Here is a 21,666-nt window from a genome sequence, read left to right on the forward strand (position 1 = left end):
GACCTGCACATTAATCTAACTAAATGCACGGGCGAGAGAACACCTGTGTGTGTGTGTGTGTGTGTGTGTGTGTATGTGTGTGTGCGTGTGGGGGGGGGGGGGGGGGTTGGGGTAGATAGATAGATAGAAAATGTTGCTCATTACAAAGGCATCAAATATTTTTATTTATTTTATTTTTATTTTTATATATTACATCCAAATATATTCTTTTCGGTAAGAATATAACATTCATAAGTTAGTGACTTCTTTAGTGACTAGTCACTAACTTATTTCTGCTTAATGTCATGTCTATGTAACAGTCTGCTGTCTTAAGGTGTCATCCTTGCACCCTTCCCCCATCCCCTGTTGTGTTCTGTCAATTGTTTGTTGTTGTTCTCATACACGTTTGTAGATATTTGTCTCATTGTGTTTTTATGTTAAAAAATAAATAAATAAATGAAAATATAATAAAAAAAAAGAATATAACATTCATTCTGTTGCTTTGCATCTTTTCACAAGCTAGACAGGCACATTTTGAGCAGTTTACGATTGTTCTCTTGTTTGAATTTGCATCGCCTCTCGTCTGCCAATCAAATCAATCAATTGAAAGTAATCAAATGTAATAATTACTTTGAGGAATTAAAATGGGTACATTACTTATTACATTTTAACAGGGCAAATAGCAATCTGTAACTAATTACATTTCAAAAGTAACCTTCCCAATCCTGGTATGTATCTATGAATATGTATCTATATACTACATGAGTACTATGGACCAATTCATTAATTCAAACACATTCAAACCTATGCAATCTCATATGTTTTTTTCCCTTTCTGCTGGTTGATATAAAATCAATGCAGCCATATTGCTGTGCATCACTACCCCCGCCCCACGCACTCTCCGCCATCCATAAAAATATGTGGTCCTTAACTGCACTTATAATTGCTGACGCCACTCTTTTCTCCCCTGCTGTAGTTAATGTGTACCTTTATTCCGTCCGATAGCCGCAGGGGAATTCCAAGATCAGTGGATCCCAGATGGCCCTCTCTTTCTCTCTTTAACTCTCTCTCTCTCTCTCTCTCTCTTTTGCATAAGTGACCGTGCTCTTGGCAGGGACAGAAAGAACATAACGCCTGAGTGGCCAAATATCCTGTGTAGAAAGAGCAAAGAGAGCTCCTGTCGTGCTACAACGTGGGACAACTCAGCATAGCCACGCTCTTATGCTAAAGTAATGGCCTCGTATATTTCGATTGGTAATTCATTTTGCCATATTACACATGCACAGGCTTAGGTTCGCAGTCAGGGTCTTGTGAAGCGTGAGGTCTGTTGCAGTCCGCGGAGAGATGTTTAAAAGTGATGGCCATCCATAGGTCCTTGTATGAGGTAATGTCTATGGGATGGCCAGGTAGTCAAGTGCGTTATGTCTGCGTCAGATCTTCCACTTCGTCTGATAAGCAGCTGTTAGGTTAGCAAATGTGTGTGTGTGTGTGTGCGTTGGTGTGTGTGTGTGTGTGTGTGTGTTTTTTTTTTATCCCGTTTATAGGGTGAGTCATGGCTATGCCTCTGACAGCTTCGTCATCCGTTTTTCGTGTTGACTCCCACACCCTCTCTGCACGCAGCGGTTAGAATCCACGAGGCGGAGCGGGTGGACATGGACGTGCACACACAGAGAGAGAGGGTGAGAGAGAGGGGGGGGGGGGGTGAGAGAGAGAGAGGGTGAGAGAGAGAAAAGTGAAGTGTGAAAATCCATGCTGTGTGGGTGAGTCACAGCTGAAATGATGACATCACTGTTTGGCGTAATTAGTCCTCCGTGATTATTGGCCAATGCAGGCCCGTCTGACGCACGTGTGCGGTTTGCAACAAGTTTCTATGCGCCAGCAGCTATGTCCTCATGGCTGATTGTACCTGCATGAGGTGACTGCAGACACACTTAACAACTTTGCTGACCACAAAACCCCCACCAGAGTCTGGGGGAGTAAAAGCAGGAATCCTATTGTAAGTAAGAAAGTGAACCTGTGTTAATCTCTGCATGAGGTCACTTTAGGCACAACAAACCTTACTGACCTTGGTGCCTAAAAGAATAAAAGAGAAAGCCCCGCTGAAGAACAGGGCCTTTCGCTCCGGCCGCGCATTCAGTCTGCCGATGACCGAATCAGACAAAATGAAAGTAATTTTTATTTCAATAATAATCAACTCGCCATCTTCTCTGGTGTCTTGAGCCACACGCCGAGTAACTTTATGGTTTATATTTAGCATGTAATATCCATGCAATTCTTCTCTATTTCAGAGTCCATTTATGGCCTTTTCCCTGATAGGCCAGTCCAGTGTATTCTGGTTCATTCCAGTCTGTCCATGGAGAGTCATCATCAGAGATGGTCTATATCCACTCGCACAAACACACCCTATTTCCTCCTTGGCCTGACATGGTGGTGATTCACATGTTGGATGGTGAAACTATGCTGCAAAAGCCAGTGAGAGACAGGAAACCAGAAACCATCCGCACAGGCCTCAGAATGTACCGTTACACCCACACACACGCACACACACGCACACACACGCACACACACGCACACACTCACACACACTCACACAGCCCCCCCCCCCCCCATACCCCATCCCCACACAAAAACATACATACATACATAAACAAACCTTCACACACTAAACATAAACAACAATTCAGCAAACAAGTTGGCCTTCCACTTCTACTCATGCGCACGCGTGTGAATCATTGTTGATAAATACATATTTTTCCAGTGAGTCACCGGTTGCCATAGCGAGCCATGAGGGGATTGTTCTAGAAGAGTCCCCCTCAATGCCTCTCGCCCAGTGGGGGACCATCAGTAGGACTCAAATGTCACTGCTAAAAATACACAATGCCACTAGTCAACTCAGCCGTCACCTCTGCCACCCATATGTGTCCATGTCTCACCAGACACATACCAGAGGACAAATACAGCAGACATTTTGATTTAGTATCTATGATTTTAAACACTAAATATAGTATGCACACTACAAATACATTAACAAAGCTATCAGATGACTAGATACATTATGGATTAATAATATTAAATACTGTATACTTCATTGTAATATTGGCCAGCATATACAACTTATTATCTAAACAGTATTTACAATACATAGGATAAGATAAGAAAAGATAAACTTTTATTAATCCCTGTAGGGAAATTCAGGAATTGAATTGGAATTGGAATTTTACAAACAAATTCTAATGTTTTCTTAACTTGGAAATTCAACAAAAAATTGACAGAGGGACAAACCCCTAAAACACACTCACAAACAAAGACACAGACACACATACAAAAACACACACCCATACAATGACACAGACACACATACAAAAACACACTCACAAACAAAGACACAGACACAAATACGAAAACACACTCACAAACAAAGACACAGACACACATACAAAAACACACTCTGAACAAACCGAATCAAACACTAGAGTTTGTCGTTGAAATCCACTGCATGAAGTCTAAAGGAGGCCAAACCACACGGGGTTTGCAGTGGCGTATGGCATCTGCTGACGAGCAGACATCTTAAGATAATGTCAAAATAGTGAAAATCACAACATATCACCTCTTTACTCTTTTATTCTGCACAATGCACTTGTTTGACTAAGGTCTGTTTCACTTGTTTGACTAAGGTCAATTCTCTTGCTATCATTTTCTTACCACCAAAATCTACTAAGACTGACTACCAAAGTCAACAGATACAGTAATAGACTTAGTGATGCCCACATCACATCATAGTCTCTCTGTGCTTCGGATAAGGAGTACAAGTGTCAGGTGTAACTCTGTCCCTCTGTTTATGTTTACGTCACCCGGTGTAGTTGCCGGTGGTGGCCAGTATGCGGCTGCCCCGGTCCGCTTAAACTCTTTGCTAACAGCGGCTTACAAGTATGAATGGAAAAGAAAGGAACAAAGAAAGACAGAAACAGTGAGAAGACAGGGAACATAGGTGAGAGAGAGAGAGGGAGAGAGAGAGAGAGAGAGAAAACAGAAGTAGAAAGAGGAGGAGAAAGCAGGGGAAAACATATGCGGCTTAAGGAAGGACAGGAGGCCCCCGGGCTCATGTGGTAATAGAGACTGGCTGTCATCAGGAGGCAAAAAGGCTCATGGACGCCAGTCATGGACACTATAGTTGCTGACTTTAAAGTGAAGATTTGATCTGACTTTGGATTGGCCCACTCTGGGATGGAAAGTTCCGGGCTTGCTGTGGATCCACGTCAGCACTGAATATCTGCTGATTTATCTGTCAGATACCTGCGGCTGAGTCTATAGGTAAATGTCAGCAATAGGTGGTGTGTTTAAGCCCAGTCATTCAGTCACAAACTGAAACTCCTCCTAAAGGTGAATGTCAGGAGACGAGTCATGACTTGTGGGTCTTTCCGTCTCTGTGCTCAGTCATATCTCTACGTGTGTGTGTGTGTGTGTGTGTGATGTGCGTGTGGAAAAACTTACACAGTCGGCAGCAGGCACCCAGACTGTTTTTTAACAGCTGGTGGAGTACACATTCCTACCTCTCCTACTCTCTCTCTCTTTCTCCTTCCCCCACTCTCTCTCTCTCTCTTTCTCCCTCGTTCTCCCTCCCCCACTCTCTCTCTCTTTCATTCACGTGCAGAGCCCGACATGAAAAGAATCATTCATTTGAGTTACCAGCGCTGGACTGTTCGAAGACACTCCCAGCTATGGTAACATCTGGGAAACACACACACATACACACACACACACACACTCACACACACACACATATATATATACACATGCGTGTATGAACACATACAAGTACACACACACACACACACACACACACAGAAATATACAATCTCACACAAACACCCACAGACATACACACCCACACACACAAATATGTACACACTCGCAGCTGACGGGCACCTGTGAAAATTCCCCCGTAGTTTCCTCTGTGGCCGAGAAAGAGAAAGTGAGAGGAGTGAGAGAAGATGATAAGAGGGCAGGAGACAGTTACAGACGATTGCTGACAACACTCCACAAAGGAAGACATACACAAGATCTCTTCCCCTCTTGCTCCCTCTCACTTTATCAACCTCACGTTCAAAAGCAACACAACATGAGATAGAATGGAATATGTTGCCTCTGCCGTGAAAGTAGAATGGTCTCCTTCTGTCGGTGTGATTTCAGCAACTAGTGTTGTTTTTCACCAGGCTTGAGCTGGTATCACCTGCAGGGTTTCATGTGTCCATAGGGCCCCTGAAGTCAGAGGTCAGCCTTGTTGCCACGGTGACTCATCAGGCTGTGAATACCACTCAGTACCTTTAGCTTATTTAAACTTGTTTTTTTTTTGGGGTCAGTTAGGATTTCAGGCTTTTTTTCCATTCCTCAACAGGGGCTACTGGCTCTTTCCAGTAAGCCATGTCTCACTGAGTTTATACACCGTTAAGTTTCGCCATACCCACAGAGACACTGACTGCTGTAAAAATGTGCTTTGCCCCAAAGTTAAATACAACTGTCTAAGCCTGTGTTCTCTGTGTACATATCCCTGCTGCACACACACGCGCGCGCACACACACCCACACACACACGCACACACACACAGATGTGCGAAACAGCCGTTGGTCCTCTACCTAAAAATACGTCCTTTTCATATCACCCACTTCAGTGACCTTCACCTCAGGTCTGAGAACAGTTTTGCAATACAACACTGGGACTTCTGCCCAACACTGGGACGTGTATGGCTCTTATCAGCAAGAGTGGCGTGGATAAACAGAGACTAATGAGAGATGCGATTGGCTATGGCTACCATAGATGAGACTGTGATGAGATTGGGCCATCAGGAAGTACTTTAGGCCTCTGTCTAGTTGCTGAATTAGGCCACTGAAACGCATTTGCTGGTGGGTTTTGATTGGACACACACTTGTGGTGCCCCTCAACTGCTAATCACAAAGACAGACACAAACACACACACACTGAAAAGGGTATTTAGGCCTCTCATATCCATGCATGCATACACACTTCCCTCATCTTAAGAACTGAGAAAGTGCTATATGGTCCATAAGTCTCTCCCTCTCTCTTTCAGTAAAGTTTAAAAGTAGTCTGTGTCTGGGGCACACACAACTCACAATCATATTCAATTGGCACACATTAGCAGGTAAGCTCTATTTTACCCCACAGTTAATTTGACTTGCACAGACTGTATATTAAACCCTCATAAAGGACTCATGTGAATTATGATATTATTAAGGGATAATGACAACTGTATAGAGGGAAGCACACACAACAGTGAAGAAAAACTGTTTTCTCCAGTGTTATCTGTTTCTTCCGGAAAATCGAGTTTGTATATTTGTACGTGTAAACACTATTATAGCAAGAGTTTACATGACGTGCTCTGGGCTGTTTGGGTCAGAATGAAAGTTGTTGACAGACAAACTCAACAAAGACTCAGTCCAGTCAATATCCTCTTGGAATATGCCTGTTACAGCCATTACCATTTTTTTGGTATGTGAAAAAAATGTCATTTATTAGAGATTTGAGAAAAGGTCATTGTTTTCCATTTGTAATTACATCTATTGGAATGCCTTTCTCCTGAACAAAGAAAAGAGGGTGAAAGAGAGCACGAGAGGATTTATATATAAATATATATATATATATATGCAGACATAGTACTCAACAACTTAAGGGACACCTTACACACAGGACATCAATACCTTAAAAACACAGTGAAGTGCAGGGCCAGCTTCAAACCAAAGACAGTGGAGTTTTGTAGCAAGTCTATTGTTTGGCTTCCTTGTCCGTGCTCCTTTGACATGTTAGGTTACGGAAAACCACCGATAGTCATTCCATTCGGCACATGCAATTGTTCATGAAATGCTTTGGATAAAGAAAAAGTGTTGACGGATGTTAAAATGCCTTTCGCTGTTGCAACTATTACCTCGTTATTATTATATGTGTACTTCCTCAATTTTGAGCAGCTACAAAAACACGCTTTAGTCGATCTCGGATACGAAAGGGGTTAACATCAGTCTGTCCTATGCTCTGTTTATTTCTAGAGACGTGACGCAACCAGGTTCACTCCTCCTAAGGAGCGCGCCTCGGTGATTGGTGCTATTTTGTTGCTGTTGCTGCTGATGCGGCGTCGCGGTTGGCGGGGGCGGTATATAACCCAACTTCGCACGTAGCTCGTTCCACTCTGAAGAAGGAAGCGTTGCGCGAGGGAGTCCCTTGGAAGCTATTTACAAACATCAAGCTCCGACTGCACTGTACCGTCCCGGAACTCTCGCTCACCAAATCCCCCCTGATTCGACAAATAAATGCCCTGCATAGGCTTGAGAGAGATAAAATACGCGAAGGACAAGGATCATAATCCGCACGGTGACAAAGGCGCACTCGCGATAAGGAACGGAGATAAAGCGCAGGGAGCCGTGTCGCCGTTGCCTTCTCAATGCATACCCTTTGTGCTCGTGGAACGATGAAGCCAGAGATCACCGCAGCCGTCGGTTTTCTGTCCAGATTTCTGCGGATAAAAGGTCACGTAAACGACAGACAGCTTCAGACATTCAGCCAGAGCTTACAGGATATTTTGTCCGGTAAGCTTTTTCAACAAACCCGAGGAAAATGCCGTCATTATGGTGTTGTTGTTATTGTGTATGTCTTCTTTTATATTTCTCTGTATTTTGAAACTTTTTTTTTGTATTATTTATGTTGATGTACAATCTGAGAAACCTTGGTCTAACAAAGACTTTGGGACGCATAAATGGCTCGAGGCTTATAGAGCGGATGCACAGCCAAAATAGATTTCCTTTCATGCTAGCTTATGTTCGCTCACACTCATCCTGAGCGCAGTTAGTTTAGACGACGCCATCTGTCTATAATCGAAACGAAAATGGAGTTGTTTACCTCTGTTTCTTAACTTCGGCATTTCACGTGTGAGGTTCAAATTGAAAAGAGTAGTTTATTTCTTTGGCATAGCCTACGTATAGACTGTAGCGCCTACTGGTCATACTCTGCTGAAGAATGGTTGAGTCTATTCCCAGGAGAACGGGACCAGGCAGAAGAATTACGTAATGCGCAGCCAACAAGGAAACGAAAGATATATGTAGGGCAGTCAAAAACTGGACAACACATCAACAAATTCTGGCTATAAACCATTGGACGTTTTTTCCAGACATTATCATTTAAAATGCATTATTAAACACATGTTTATTTCCTCCAAATGCGTTCGAACTCTCCACAATGTATGCCTTCCTTATACGCGTACATTTTCGCAAGCAAGATTACATGATGTTAATAAACAAATCGTACTTCCCTATAGAATTAATACAACTTGTAAATACAATTTGTATTTATAAAATATTTGATAGTCTTTTGGGAATATATATTAAAAACAATCTCTCATATTTTTCTGAAAATAGATTCTAGGGCACCCGTCATCATAACAACAGCAAAAAGGATTCATTACGTTCTTTCAGTGTTTCTTTTTTTTAAAGGCATCCTTCAACAGTTGGAACTAAACAATGCTTGGCACCGCGGTGGTAATATTAACCTCATTATGGCAAAAGCATAGAGTAGCCCAAGCTCTTCTAGGCAGCGCATTGTAGTAATAGAGTGAGCTAACGAGACTGTTCTCAGCTAGCAGCTAAAACTAGCTCTCTGCAGGCACTCCACACTGGTGCAATGTTTGTAAACAGCCCCGTGCTCAGAAAGAAATTGGCCACTAGCAGAGAAGTTGAGGAGTGGGGGATGGGCCATGGTGAATGTACTGGTGTCAGAGAAGTGAGGGTGGGGGGGGGGGGGGGTTGCGGAGGGAGTAAAGGTGGGGGGGGGGCGGTTACGGCGGGAGTAAAGGTGGGGGGCAGGAGGGTATAAACCTTGCAAAGAGGGGTCTGGGCAAGGGGGACTTTGACATACGTGCTCACTTCTTTGTCTATCCCAGTGGCACTCCATCTCGGAGGCTGACGAGTTTTGTGTGTGGGTGGGGGGGGAGAACACAGCAATCCCTGATGGCTGAGATTGAACTAGGCCAGTTATCTCTCTGCTTAGCATTATGTACACAGCCCTATTGTGCTACAGTAATGGATTAATAGGGTGTGTGTTGCAGATTGAAATCTGGATCATCAGAGTGAAAACACTGGTTGAGCAACCCTTTTGCAAGAGATCTCTGACCATTTCCTGTTTACAATGTAGGTCTCTTAGGAAAGGTTCCTACCCTGGCCTGACAGTAAAAAGGCCACGGTTTACAAGGCCACAGTCTGAGCTGTTCAAGAGGTTGTCACACAAACACCTACACATTACTCACAGAACACAACGGCAAAATGTCACAGTTTGTCATAGTAGTACAAAGAGGGGAGCCATTTTCTTTGACTCTTCAGACAAAGATGTGTTTCTTCTTCATATTTTGGGGGAATTTGTGTCACGGAAAATTTCCGTAGAACATGTGCTTGGACATGGGTGAGGACATTTTCAGTTGCTATTTTGGAGCTTAGTTGTTTGTCTTAGACCGTTAGATTTCAGCTTCCTCCTCGTTAGTTTTTTTTTGTCAGTAGGATGGGTCTTTTTTCTGACCTTTGTGCTGTGCTGTATTTGTTCTGTTGTGTCAGTTGTGGTTCACCCCACTCAGGCAGTGAGCTTTTATTGGCGAGTTCTGGTTGTGTCAAGCCCTCCATTAAGCGAGCACAGCGCGTCCCCCTTGATAACACAGGAGCCATTATCAGAGTGACGAGCACAGGTGGCTCCTGGGCACTGGACGTCTTTCATGTCCTTGCCATGGCTACGCTCAGACTCGTCCCTTTCTCTCGCCGAAACCCAATCTACGCCAAACCCATCACCACTAACGCCAACCCAGAAAGGGAAGTCATTGTTGGTCTCTGAACAGAGCCCTGTGAAGACATACATATTTATTTCCCTTTTTTCTTCTGCCTTTCCTCCACAACAACACATATAAATGTGACACATGCATCCCGTAATGATAGAAGCAGGCCAGCTCACAAAAGCAGGGCTTTTCCTGTTGTTTGTTTACGCCTTTGGCAGCGATGGTGTTTTTCTTATGTCACTCAACGTATGTAGGACAGCACGCAGACAAAAGTCACAATGGCAGGGTTACAGTGTTAGCATGTCCGAAAGGGATCCTTTTGTGGCTAACTAGCTAGTGTTAGGCGTAGGATATTCCCTTTTAAAAAATGGGTGCTGTTCCTTTTGACTGCTGTGCAAGGACTTCAGCCATCAATGAAGGACTTTGAGATGATAGGCCAGGGGGGATTGTGCAATCAGATACTGCACCCCGCCCCCCCTCGCTCTCACTCTCTTTGTCACGTAGGCAGGGCAAGATTTATGGCTGTTTATCAACCAATCATTATTTTTCCTTCTAATATTTTCAACACAGGACCTGTGATTATCATAGCATCACCAGTCATCATCATGTAATATTCATGGCAATATGGTGTATATGTGTCCCTTCCCCCTCTCCCCGCCCCTCCCATCCCTTCCCACAGAGCAATACAAGCACCACTGGTTCCCTGACCGTCCCTGCAAGGGCTCCGGCTACCGCTGCATTCGCATCAACCACAAGATGGACCCACTGGTGGGCCAAGCGGCCCTGCGTATCGGCCTGACTATCCAGCAGCTCTACCAGCTCCTGCCCAGTGAGCTCACCCTCTGGGTCGATCCGTTCGAGGTCTCTTACCGGATTGGCGAGGACGGCTCCATCTGCGTGCTGTATGAGTCCCAGCCTGTTGTAAACACCGGGGGCAGCGTCAACAACGCGTCCGCTACCTCGGCCTCCTCCATATCCTCTCTGGTGGACACTCACATGAGCTGCAAGGAAGAACTGCTGGGGCGAACCAGCCCCTCCAAAGGGTACAGCATGATGACTGTGTCCAGCTAAGCCGGCTGAGGCATACGGCAGGTGCGGTTTTTAAGATAACGAGAAAAAAAAGCAAACAAAAAATGAAATAAGGAAACAGAAAAAAAAGAAAGAAAAGGAGGAGGAAAAAAAAGCAGAGGATGTGGCCTATCGTACAGGTGATGGAAACCTCACAGGTTTTAATTTCACTTGTCTCTTACGTTCAAGTTGTTGGTGTTCTTGTCGTTGGATCTGCCATTAGGTTCCCTTGTATATGAGGGGATTGTGAGGAGATGATGTTGTAGTGATACACACTGGGGCAGCTATAAGACCAGCAGAGTGTCTGCCCCTCCCTGGGCAAAGCCAAGCCAGAAACGGCAGGGTTGTTTAAAAAATATATATATATGTTCCTTATTGATGTTGAATTTGCACTTTTATTTTCATAACAAATGGTTTTATTTCATAACTGCCACCACCATCACCGCAAACCTCTTTGTGTAAAGAGCTACTGTTAGGATGCTTGAAACTGATGCATCTCGGAAAGGAAAGAAATAGATTGAAATTATATTATATTTCTCTCTTTCTTTGTTTTCTTTTCTCTTTTAACGTGACACGGGGCGTCTGAAGTCCAGTTTGAGCCAATGCCTGTCCAGACCTCAGTTCCATGCCCATTTCAAAACTTCTTAAAAGACAACTACTCTGTTGGACCACAGGGCAATCTTTTTTTGGTTTTGTTTATTTTTATGTTTGTTTTGTTTTTTTCCTTATGATTGAGCACTGGATGGACATCGGCTCTCGTACTGGACTTCGGAGGCCCCAAAACACAGAACTGCAAAAAGCACTCTGACCATTTACGGTGCGTTTTTTTTGGGCGCAGCGGGGGAAGCGTTTGCGATACCTATTACCATGGTTACCATCGCTGTGTCACCAACGCACCCCTTGGCACGCGCATAGCGCTTCTTTTCTTGTTTTTGTTTCCAGGGAGGAGCTGTGCTCACACACCCTTCCCGCTCGATGAATGTCATATTGGAGAAAAAAAAAATCACAATCGAATTCCCCCCCCCCCCACACACACACATCAAATGTAAGTATGTAGCATAGCGGTCCCTGCCGTTGAAGGTAGAGAGAAGGCGCGAGTATGTGTCGTTTCGTTTCTGCCCTCCATACCCCCTAAGAAATGACATTGAATGCACTTTTGACAGTAGGGCCACGTGGGATGTACTCGTTGACCTCTCGACCTCCTCGCACCCCGCTGCATTCCGATGTCCCGGGTGTCTCCGAAGCCCAGGGTCCATTCGTTTGGTTTTGCTTGTTTTCGTTTCGTTGCGTTGCCCTCTCTCGCCAAGACCATTTCCTCCAGAGAAGCTTTTTACATGGATGCTGTAACTTTAGGTTTGATACGTGGGAAAAAAATAGGCGAAGGTGTAGACAAAAGATTAAACATTTCAGATCGTTTTTGTTTTGTTGTGTTTTGTTGTGTTCCTGTGCTGTGCAGCTTTTAGCAGTCGTGAGACACACACACACACACACACACAGTCACACACTCACACAGACCAAGTGCAAGTCGTTGTACTGATTTATTATTACACCATAGCACTGCGCTCCATATGTGACTGTAGAAATCTTCTAGAGGTTATGTGAAAAGCTCGAACTTAGAGAGAGAGAGAAATAGTGATGAAGTGAGGAAGCACTGACTGTCCATTTCCAAATTAAAGAATTGCCAGTGTTTGTTAGTTGTGACCTACGGGAACACGGAACCTCTTGTGGGTGCAGCAGGAGGGAATGGGTGGGTGTTGGGTATGTGTCTGGAGTGGGATGGGGGGGGGGGGGGTCTCTGTCCAAGCCACGGGTGGCGCTTGGCTCTTCAGCTGTCTCTGAGCCATTTTCCTAGGGTCATCACAAACAGCAACAGCGGCAGCAGAAGCAGCAGCCCCTCTTTTCTTAATCACTGGTCTTGCCAGGGTGCTTGAGTCCAAGTGAGGGGCGGCACACAAACGGCTGTTCCCCCTTTAGAGAGACGGTGCTGTTAACCATCCACCCCACGCTTCCCTTTCTGCCCTCTTTCCTTCCCCAAGCTGCTGGGAGCGCGCAGTGACACATATCACCTCCCTTTCCCTCTCAGGGGGGTGTGGGCCGTGAGGGGGGGTGGAGGGGAGGGCGGGTGAGCCGGATCCTAGTCCAGGGCAGCTATTACTTAACCCCAAAATTCTGGCTCTACCCCTTTGTCCCCCCTCCTCCACAACCCCCGCCCCGTCCCGTCCCCCCCCATACGAGGGAAGACTAAACCAGCACACACTGAGCGCGCTCCCTCCTGATCCCCCCACTCCCCCCTACTATCTTCTGAGCCTTACTGAAAGAACCACATGGTCGAAAGTGGAAAGGTCATCGTGGAGCGGAAAGGTTTTTTGTCATGCTGAAGCAGTCTACTGGATTGAGTTCTGTTTTTCCTTTGGAGTTGACGACTACTGCGTTGGTTTTCGTTATTACACAGGGAATCTGCTGCAAGTGGCTGTGCTGCACGTTTGTTTACATAAGTGTTTCCCGTATGGTTGGATGTGCAAGGGTACAGTAGAAACCTAAACGGACTGTGTAGGTTGTTTGTGGCGTGGGAAGCTTCGGTGTGCGCTTTCTGGCCAGTGACTATGTCCGGCCTTGAATGCTGCTGAGGCTGAACGCTGCTCATCAGTCCTACACGGATGCTGCGAAGCCTCTCTCCCGGGGGATCAAGGGTAACGGAGCCAGGCTGTCAACACGACGCGGCCATCCCCATCCCCCCCACCGGCATCCTATATCAGCCGGGGCCCGGTTAGCAGTGTATGAAGAGTAGGAAGTAGGGAAGGCGAGTTGAGCAGATGGACAGGGCCGAACAGACAGTGACCTCGAGTCTGACCCCGTAGCTTTGAGCCCCATGTGATTTGAAAGACTTTTGGCTCAGATTCACTAAATTTAATATGACGTTAATCGTACATGTAGACAGCATAAGTACATGTTGCCAGTAACAGTGGCAGACTTGCAGTTTTTTTAAATGTACACACACAACGAAATAGCATTCTCTCACTCTATTACACGTGCTGTCTCAATTTGCCACCAATGTGATTTAACCAAACATCAGAATTTGATTTGACACCTGATACGTGGTTTTAAATCATGCGCCACGAGCCCCTACTCTTCTCAATATCTTTCGACAAGTTAATTAATCTGAAGCTTGCAAGCGTTTAGCTTACATTTGTGCACATAGTAATCAGTTGTGTCATACGTCGTTTTATAGTCGAGGGTAATAGCACATAAAATGCACTATGTCGAAGTTGAAGTTATGTGACATTGAGACGTGAGGTGTCTCCAGGAATGTATTGCCAAACTCAGGCCTCACACATTCAAGTATACCCTTATGGAAGAGTTGTGCATGTTAGGATGTGAAACATGGAAGGGAATTAGTCGTTTTCTTGTCACGGTTTGTCATCGATGATTTTGGAGGAAAAATTATTGCCACTTTCGCATTTGGGGTGTTTTACATATTTGTAGAATGTAATGTTATTGTACAACATATGGTAGAATACACAACATGACACATGGGAAGTGCCAATAATTGATGTTTTTATTTGAGATGTTTCGATGTATTCCTTTTTGTATTTCAGATTTTAACACAAATAACTGTTTCCAAGGTGAAGCCATTCGTGACGGGAGTGTTGGCAAGGACCAAAGTTCTTTTGGTAAAAAAAAGATCAGTTTCCTCTCTGTGCAGATAGACTTGTCCTTTGGTTTTTTTTTTTTTTTTACTTTAGAAAACAAAACAAAAAAAATCTGCGCTACCCAAGATGAAAAGCTGTCTCTATCTTGTGATCCTGTCAGTACATCTTTATTGTGTTCTTTTCCTTGGGTATGTTGTTATGAACTGCTGTAAATTTGTACAGTTCATGTAAATTGATTGTGCGGAAGTTGTACAGATTTCTATATTTTGGAAAAAAGTTTTTTTTCTCTGTAATAAAAGATTTCCTATCTTGGCAAACATAAACACCCTGTGGAGTTGGATCATTATTTGTTAGCATCCGCCCCCTCCACACACACCCTTTACAAGCTAACAAAGGATAACCAAATTATCAAAATCATTACTTCATCTTCTCAGGTCATTGTTTTAAATGGAGGAAATGGCTTAGCCTAGCAATGGATTGGATTGGATTGGATTCGATTCACTTTGGATTGGATTGGATTCGATTCAGTTTATTGTCATTGCACAGAGTACAAGTACAGAGGCAACGAAATGGACTAATGGCAATGCATGTAGAGAGTCGGATGGTTCAAGGGGAGCTGGAAACTGCCGAACAGCTGTTCAGTACACAGAGCGAATTAGCCGATGATTTGGGAAATAGCTGTGAGGAGGGTTGGGATGGGGTGGGGGGAATTGTCTTCTTCCACCAGATGGGATGAAAAACTACCATATTTTATGCCACTGAGCAACAGTTTTGTCCTGACTTATTCTGAACACCCACCGTCACATTGACAAGACTTTTCACTTTTTCTTTGACCCAGTCGCTGGTTACCACAACACTTCCCTGTAAAAACAGTTCTGCTTTCTCCACCATAAACTGAATTCCTGCTCTTCACAGTGCGTTACCACTAAAACACGAGCAGGGGAGATGTGTGTGCTCAATGCACTGTTGTGGATTAAACACTTGAGCTGCGGGCTAATGGCTATTTCTCCTCTGAACCGGCCTAAGGGACTAAGGGAGTGCCAGCTTTGCCTTTTGCTTTTAAACCTTTCCTGACTATGGGAGACACTCACTCGTGTCTGCAACAGGCCCTCAGGCTGGTTGGCTCACCAAGAGAGGTCCTGTAAGCTCCTGCATAGGGGAAAGAAAACAACACAAATGAATGTAGGACAGAGCTTTCTCACTCTCTTTTTTCCCCTAAAAAGAAAGGAATGTTCGTCTCCACCACTCTCCCCAGTTTAAAATAGCATGCGCTATGTGGCAACGCGCAGAGGATCAAACACAAGGCATTGTGGGGAGTATATGCTCACACACACACACACACACACACACACACACACATACACACACACAGTGGAAGGGGAGCTGCACATAATGTGCCATCCCTGACAAAGAGCTGACTGCACAGAAACACGTCTGGATTAAGACAGCAGTGTTTCCAGGCTCCTGATCGCATGGGTTGCCTAGCAGCCGCCAAAGAGAGAAAATGGTCAGTTTTAACAAGAAGAGAGAAAGGGAGGGGAAAATACTCTCTCTCTCTCTATCTGTGTGTGTGTGTGAGAGAGAGAGTGTGTGTGAGACAAACAAAAGACAGACAAAAGACCTGGGGAGAACTTTTGTTTTTTTTTCTGCTCTGATGGAAGTTGTCCAGAGCTTCAGACCAGGCTTTACCTCTGCAAACTCTGGCAGGGGTTGAGAGAAGCTCAGATTGAACAAGACAGACAGACAGATAGAGTGAGAGAAAGGGGGGGGGGAGAAAGGATCTCAGTGCTTTGTGGATATGAGTGCCAGCCTCACTTGTGTGCCCTCAGCCTTTACAGCCTTTACAGCCTTTACTTTACAGTTTTCTATACAAATATTATCCAAGGAGATCGAAAAAGCCCTGAGCCCTGCACGCCACAGGAACCAACCAATGCCAGGCCCAACAGGAGCCAACGCAGTCCTCCCCTCTTGTTCTCTACACCTGCTGCGCACCTTTCCTCTTTCCTCGCTGGGCTGTTTTAACTTTCTGTCATTGTATTTCACATTAAACCAAACAGGATATGGGTTGGAACACCTGGAAAGAGTTTGAATGTTAGGAAGTAAAATCTCTCCCAGCTAGCCGCCCCGTGTTTATCCCTGAAACTTGGCTGGTTGTTATCATCGGCTGTTTCTTGAGGCTCTGTGATTGAATGGTAGGCATTCCTCAGTCTTAAACTTTGTGGACATTTATAGCTTCCTCTTCTTCTTAAACATATCAACTTAAGCATGCCATATTTATAACATGGTTATGACATAACTTTGGTTATTGCCGTGCACAAGGTGTGGCTATTAAATAATGAGACCAATGTTGTACTTCAACTGTAATGAAGACTCATATAAGTCGCATATACTCGTAATAGTCTCTGTATTTAATGGCCACACCTTGTCTTTCCAGCTTCCTGTTCCACTGAATTACATGTAGTATCAGTGCCTGACGGATGCCATGTTTGATTATCTTTGCTCTGGTGCCAATGCTCTGTATCAGAGTGAACATACTGGAATAGCAAGGGGAATTTCTCAAAGGCCTGTACTAACATGCATGTTTGTTCAAAATGACTAGCAAAAGAAATACTAGCAGAAGAGCATGAAGAGGAGGTCTACAAATAAACATGCTAAACAAAGTTTCAAAAGTGTTGTGGTTAGGCAGCTGAAAGCCCCTGGCAGCAGTAGGGAGTTCATGTCTTTCTGTAATTTACATGGTTCACATTATTCTGTGTTACAGTGAAAAGGCTAGATGTGAAAATCCCAATACTTGTAGGTGACATCTTTGTAGGTGAAACATTGACAGTTGAGTTAAAGCTCACAACCAGGCCTTCAACATTAGACAGTCTATGAGTCTGAAACAACAACAATCATTATCCAACACTATTTGCATATGCTGCTGTTTGTTTCTGTGAGTGTGTGTGCGTGTTATGTGAAGGGTGGCACGTGTGTTTTTTCCCCGTATGTGTGTGTGTGTGTGAGAGAGAGACACATCGCTGTTTACACCTGTATCTATCCTATTTTTCCAAGGTGTCCAGCTGACCACATGTGTTAAGATTTCATTACTGCCTACGTCACGTTTTCCTGTTACGTCCTTGTCAGGGACACATCAGGACGCATTAGCGTTTACACTACGAAAGACATGTCCTAGACCACCTCGGCCAGAGGTCTGAGTGATCGGATCACAGTGCACCTCAGTGGTTGTTTACATTTGTATTTAGCACTGTCCACTTGTAGTCAGATTGCCTAAGACACATTTAAAATTACAAATAAAAAAACATTAAAACCAAGTGTAAACAGGGTGTACGAGTCAGTAAACACATATGTGGTGGAGGAGGAGGAGGACGAGGAGGAGTCAAGCAGCCCTTTAAACGAAAAAAAAGAAGAAACGACAAAGGGGGGGAAAAAACCCAGCTGATGCTGACAAGGCCTTGCAAACAGAGAGCAAGGCACTGCTTCCTCTTTCCTGCAACATCTGTTCTGCCGAGCAACCATATCTGCCACACGAAAAAGAAGAAGAAGAAGAAACAGAAAGAGCAGAGGACATAAAAACATACAAAAGGAGACATGAGGGGGAGGGGGGAGGGTGGCAGGAGATAACCTGGCTTTGCTCTGACATGGATGAACTCCACAATTCATGTGTGTGTGTGTGTGTGTGAGTGTGTATGTGCGTGTGTGTTTGTGTGTGTGCACTGAGCAGATGGTATTCAGAGAGAGAGAGAAAGAGAGCGGTTCCACAGAGTAAACAAACTGACAGTAATTTTTATTGCCCACAAATGTTTCACAACCTCATGCAGTTCCCCAGTGGCAGACTAAGATTGAACCCATCACAGCGCCCGTCCTGGCCATCCCACCTGACAACGTGCCTGTTTCTACTCAACCCCCACCCCCCCGCCCTCACACACACACACACACACACACACACACACACACACACACACACACACACACACACACACACACACACACAGACACAGACACAGCAACAGACACGGACACGGACACGGACACGGACACGGACACGGACACGGACACGGACACGGACACGGACACGGACACGGACACGGACACGGACACGGACACGGACACAGACACACACACACACACACACACACACACACCTAGCTAAAGCTATTTTGGGTGTCAGTATCCCAGGGCAGCCTCGGAGATTAGACTCTGGACCGGTTTGGAGACATCGCCCCGTGTCTTATCAGGTGACATGCCCCTCCCTGTCTCACCTGCTTTGTTTTTCTCTCTTTCCCTCTGTCGCTCTCTCTCTGTTTGTGTGTGTCTTAGTGTATGTGTATATATACGCCTGTGTGTATGTGTGTGTGTGTCTTACAGGCTATGAATAATCTTGCCAGAGCCAGGACACACAGCAGACGGCTGTAATGCAGAGAGACTGTAAGTTAAAGCGACACCTCCTTTACCCCGTGGGCTTTAAAATGACCTCTGACCCTCTACATGCATGACTGACCAGCACTCAGCCCACGCCTATCATCATAGCAGCGACGCCTGAGTATTTGCATCCAGTATTTCCACATACGTTCCAGCACTGGGCTTAATCATTGCTGTGACTAGCTCTGGGTTTGTGGCTGGTCAGTGGAGTGCTCTGGAGTGCTCTGGAGTGCTCTGGGTTTGTGGCTGGTCAGTGGAGTGCTCTGGAGTGCTCTGGGTTTGTGGCTGGTCAGTGGAGTGCTCTGGAGTGCTCTGGAGTGCTCTGGGGCTGTGGCTGGTCAGTGGAGTGCTCTGGAGTGCTCTGGGGCTGTGGCTGGTCAGTGGAGTGCTCTGGAGTGCTCTGGGGCTGTGGCTGGTCAGTGGAGTGCTCTGGAGTGCTCTGGAGTGCTCTGGGTTTGTGACTGGTCAGTGGAGTGCTCTGGAGTGCTCTGGAGTGCTCTGGGGCTGTGGCAGGTCAGTGGAGTGCACGGACCAGTGGCTGTTAATGCAGGAACAGATTTGGCCCTGATCTCCCATATGGAAAAAGTCTGTAAAGTTCATATATGTTCACTTTTATATAGCATACATGATAACAGTGTGTTAACATACGTACATATGTTCATATACAGTAACATAAAAACATTGTTTGTAATGTAAACTCTTTACCATAGATGTGTCATGCAAGTATTGTACATAACAAGCGTGTTTCCTATGTGTTTTTACAGACCTTTTCCATAGGCAGACCTTGATCTAGCCCAGATGTGACTGATCTAGTTTCATTACAGGGGGTCTACATCTTTCTCAGGAGGGACAATGACAACCCTCTAACCCTCTCAGTGTTGATGACATATTTCTGGTGATGTGGTGAGAAACAAAGGTTGAAATAGGATTTGTCTTTCTTCCCAACAGTCTTACCATTGAGTTCTGAGATAAATTAGCCAAACACACATACTGTACATTACATTCTCACCTACTGTATTTCTGACAAAATGTGCTAAGAAGAAAAAACGTTTTTCTTTCTTCTACAGACTTGACATGGCTTAGACAGACACACACACTGCGTACTCGTAGCAGCAAAAACACATCATTGCTCCATACCACACCACACCACACTACACCACACTACACGCCCCATGGCCCGAAGGCCTCTGGTCTGTGGCACTGCTGCTGAAATGCTGACGCAGGCTTAAAAACAGACTCGCCCAACGAGGAAAGGATGGAAACCAAAACATTCATTTCACTCTGAGGCATTATGTCAACAGAAATATCTCAAGGTCTATCTCCTCTCTTACACACCCTGTCTCTGCCTACATTTCTCTTGTTATTCTCCTGTAACAACACTATCCTATTTTTACACTTCAACATGTATGTTAATCCATTAACCTAACGATTCTCTTCAAAATGGCTGGCATATAATACTGAACAACACAACAATACAGATAAACTCAAGCCAACAAATACTAAAGGAGGCATCTACAAAATTAAGTTTTTGATTACTTGGTTACTGCAATTTATATTTTTCAATCGTTTCAATTAATAAACTAGTCAGGCAAATCCTGATAGGTCATGTGTGAAATACATTTAATATGTAAAGCCCACAATTACATTTCGAGGCTGGTCAGACATACAGACTTCAGTGTGTTAGCTGTGATCGACCCAACCTAACTTTTTCCTTAACAGTTAAACAGGTATAGGGAAATCATTCACCTCTGTTTAATTTATGGCAGGTCTTATTTGCATGGGAGAGGCTCAGACAAAGCCTTGTTTGTTCTTCGACCTGGTTGTTTTTGATACGTTGTTTTAAGACAGGTAAAGGGCAAGGAAACACGTGCATGCTAAGCTTGTACATACACAAACACACACACACACACACACACACACACACACCACAGGTTTAAATCCCCCTGCTTGTAAACATCACCACATGTGTGAGATCTTGTGTGTGACGCTTCCTCTGCCATGTTTCTGAGAACTGTGAGCTAACCCGCTTTAGCAGAACCTGTCAGCTGTTTCCTGTTTGCAGTGGAGAGGATGCAACAGACCTGCAAAAACAGATGAACAGAGAAACAGAGAGAGAGAGAGAGAGAAAAGAGAGAAAAGAGAGAGAGAAACTGCCTATGTTTATTCTTTCTTTGGGGACAGGATTGTGGCAACTTCTCTGCCTACCTCAACATGTTTTCTGTACTGTGTTTACTGTTTACTACTGTGCTATATATTGTCCATTTGTCCTCCAAACCAGGAAGAACATAGAACCGAAGTTACAGAAACAGTTATTTTCCCCTTCATTTCTTCAATAACAATCAGTTAGCATGACAGCTGAACCAACCTGCTCTCCTTAGACAGAACGTTGATTAAAAATTACCTAGAGTTACATAATCACTCTCTGTCTTTGTCTTGTTTACCTCACACGTTTATGATCTTGCATGCCAGAAGCTGCCAGTGTGTCTGTGCAAAACAACCTGGACCTAAACGAGATCTCCCTAATGAATAACTGTGGAGGTGTAGGGGGAGTTTGGCCATGCAGCTGAGAAGTTGCTGATTGATTTGAACAGATCCATTAGCGGTCAGCAATAAGGGGTGGGGGGGGGGGGGGGGGGGGCGGGGAAATACAGAGTAAACAATAAAGGGATTTTATCTGATAACAGTAAGATAGTTGTACCAGGCAATGATGGATCTCTACCTGCTAAGCACAGCAAA

At 44.7% G+C, this 21,666-nt stretch overlaps 1 protein-coding gene across 1 annotated transcript; it reads left to right on the forward strand.

Annotated features, from left to right (window-relative positions):
- The first annotated feature begins 7,150 nt into the window (after window positions 1-7,150).
- btg1 (B-cell translocation gene 1, anti-proliferative) lies at window positions 7,151-14,834 on the forward strand. The gene is made up of 2 exons (XM_012824483.3): window positions 7,151-7,571; window positions 10,473-14,834. Exons 1-2 carry the CDS (start codon window positions 7,427-7,429, stop codon window positions 10,862-10,864), a joined length of 537 nt encoding a protein of 178 aa, XP_012679937.1. The 5' UTR covers window positions 7,151-7,426; the 3' UTR covers window positions 10,865-14,834.
- Window positions 14,835-21,666: the final 6,832 nt, after the last annotated feature.

Source organism: Clupea harengus, chromosome 16, assembly GCF_900700415.2.
Source record: "Clupea harengus chromosome 16, Ch_v2.0.2, whole genome shotgun sequence".
Classification (NCBI taxonomy): domain Eukaryota; kingdom Metazoa; phylum Chordata; class Actinopteri; order Clupeiformes; family Clupeidae; genus Clupea; species Clupea harengus.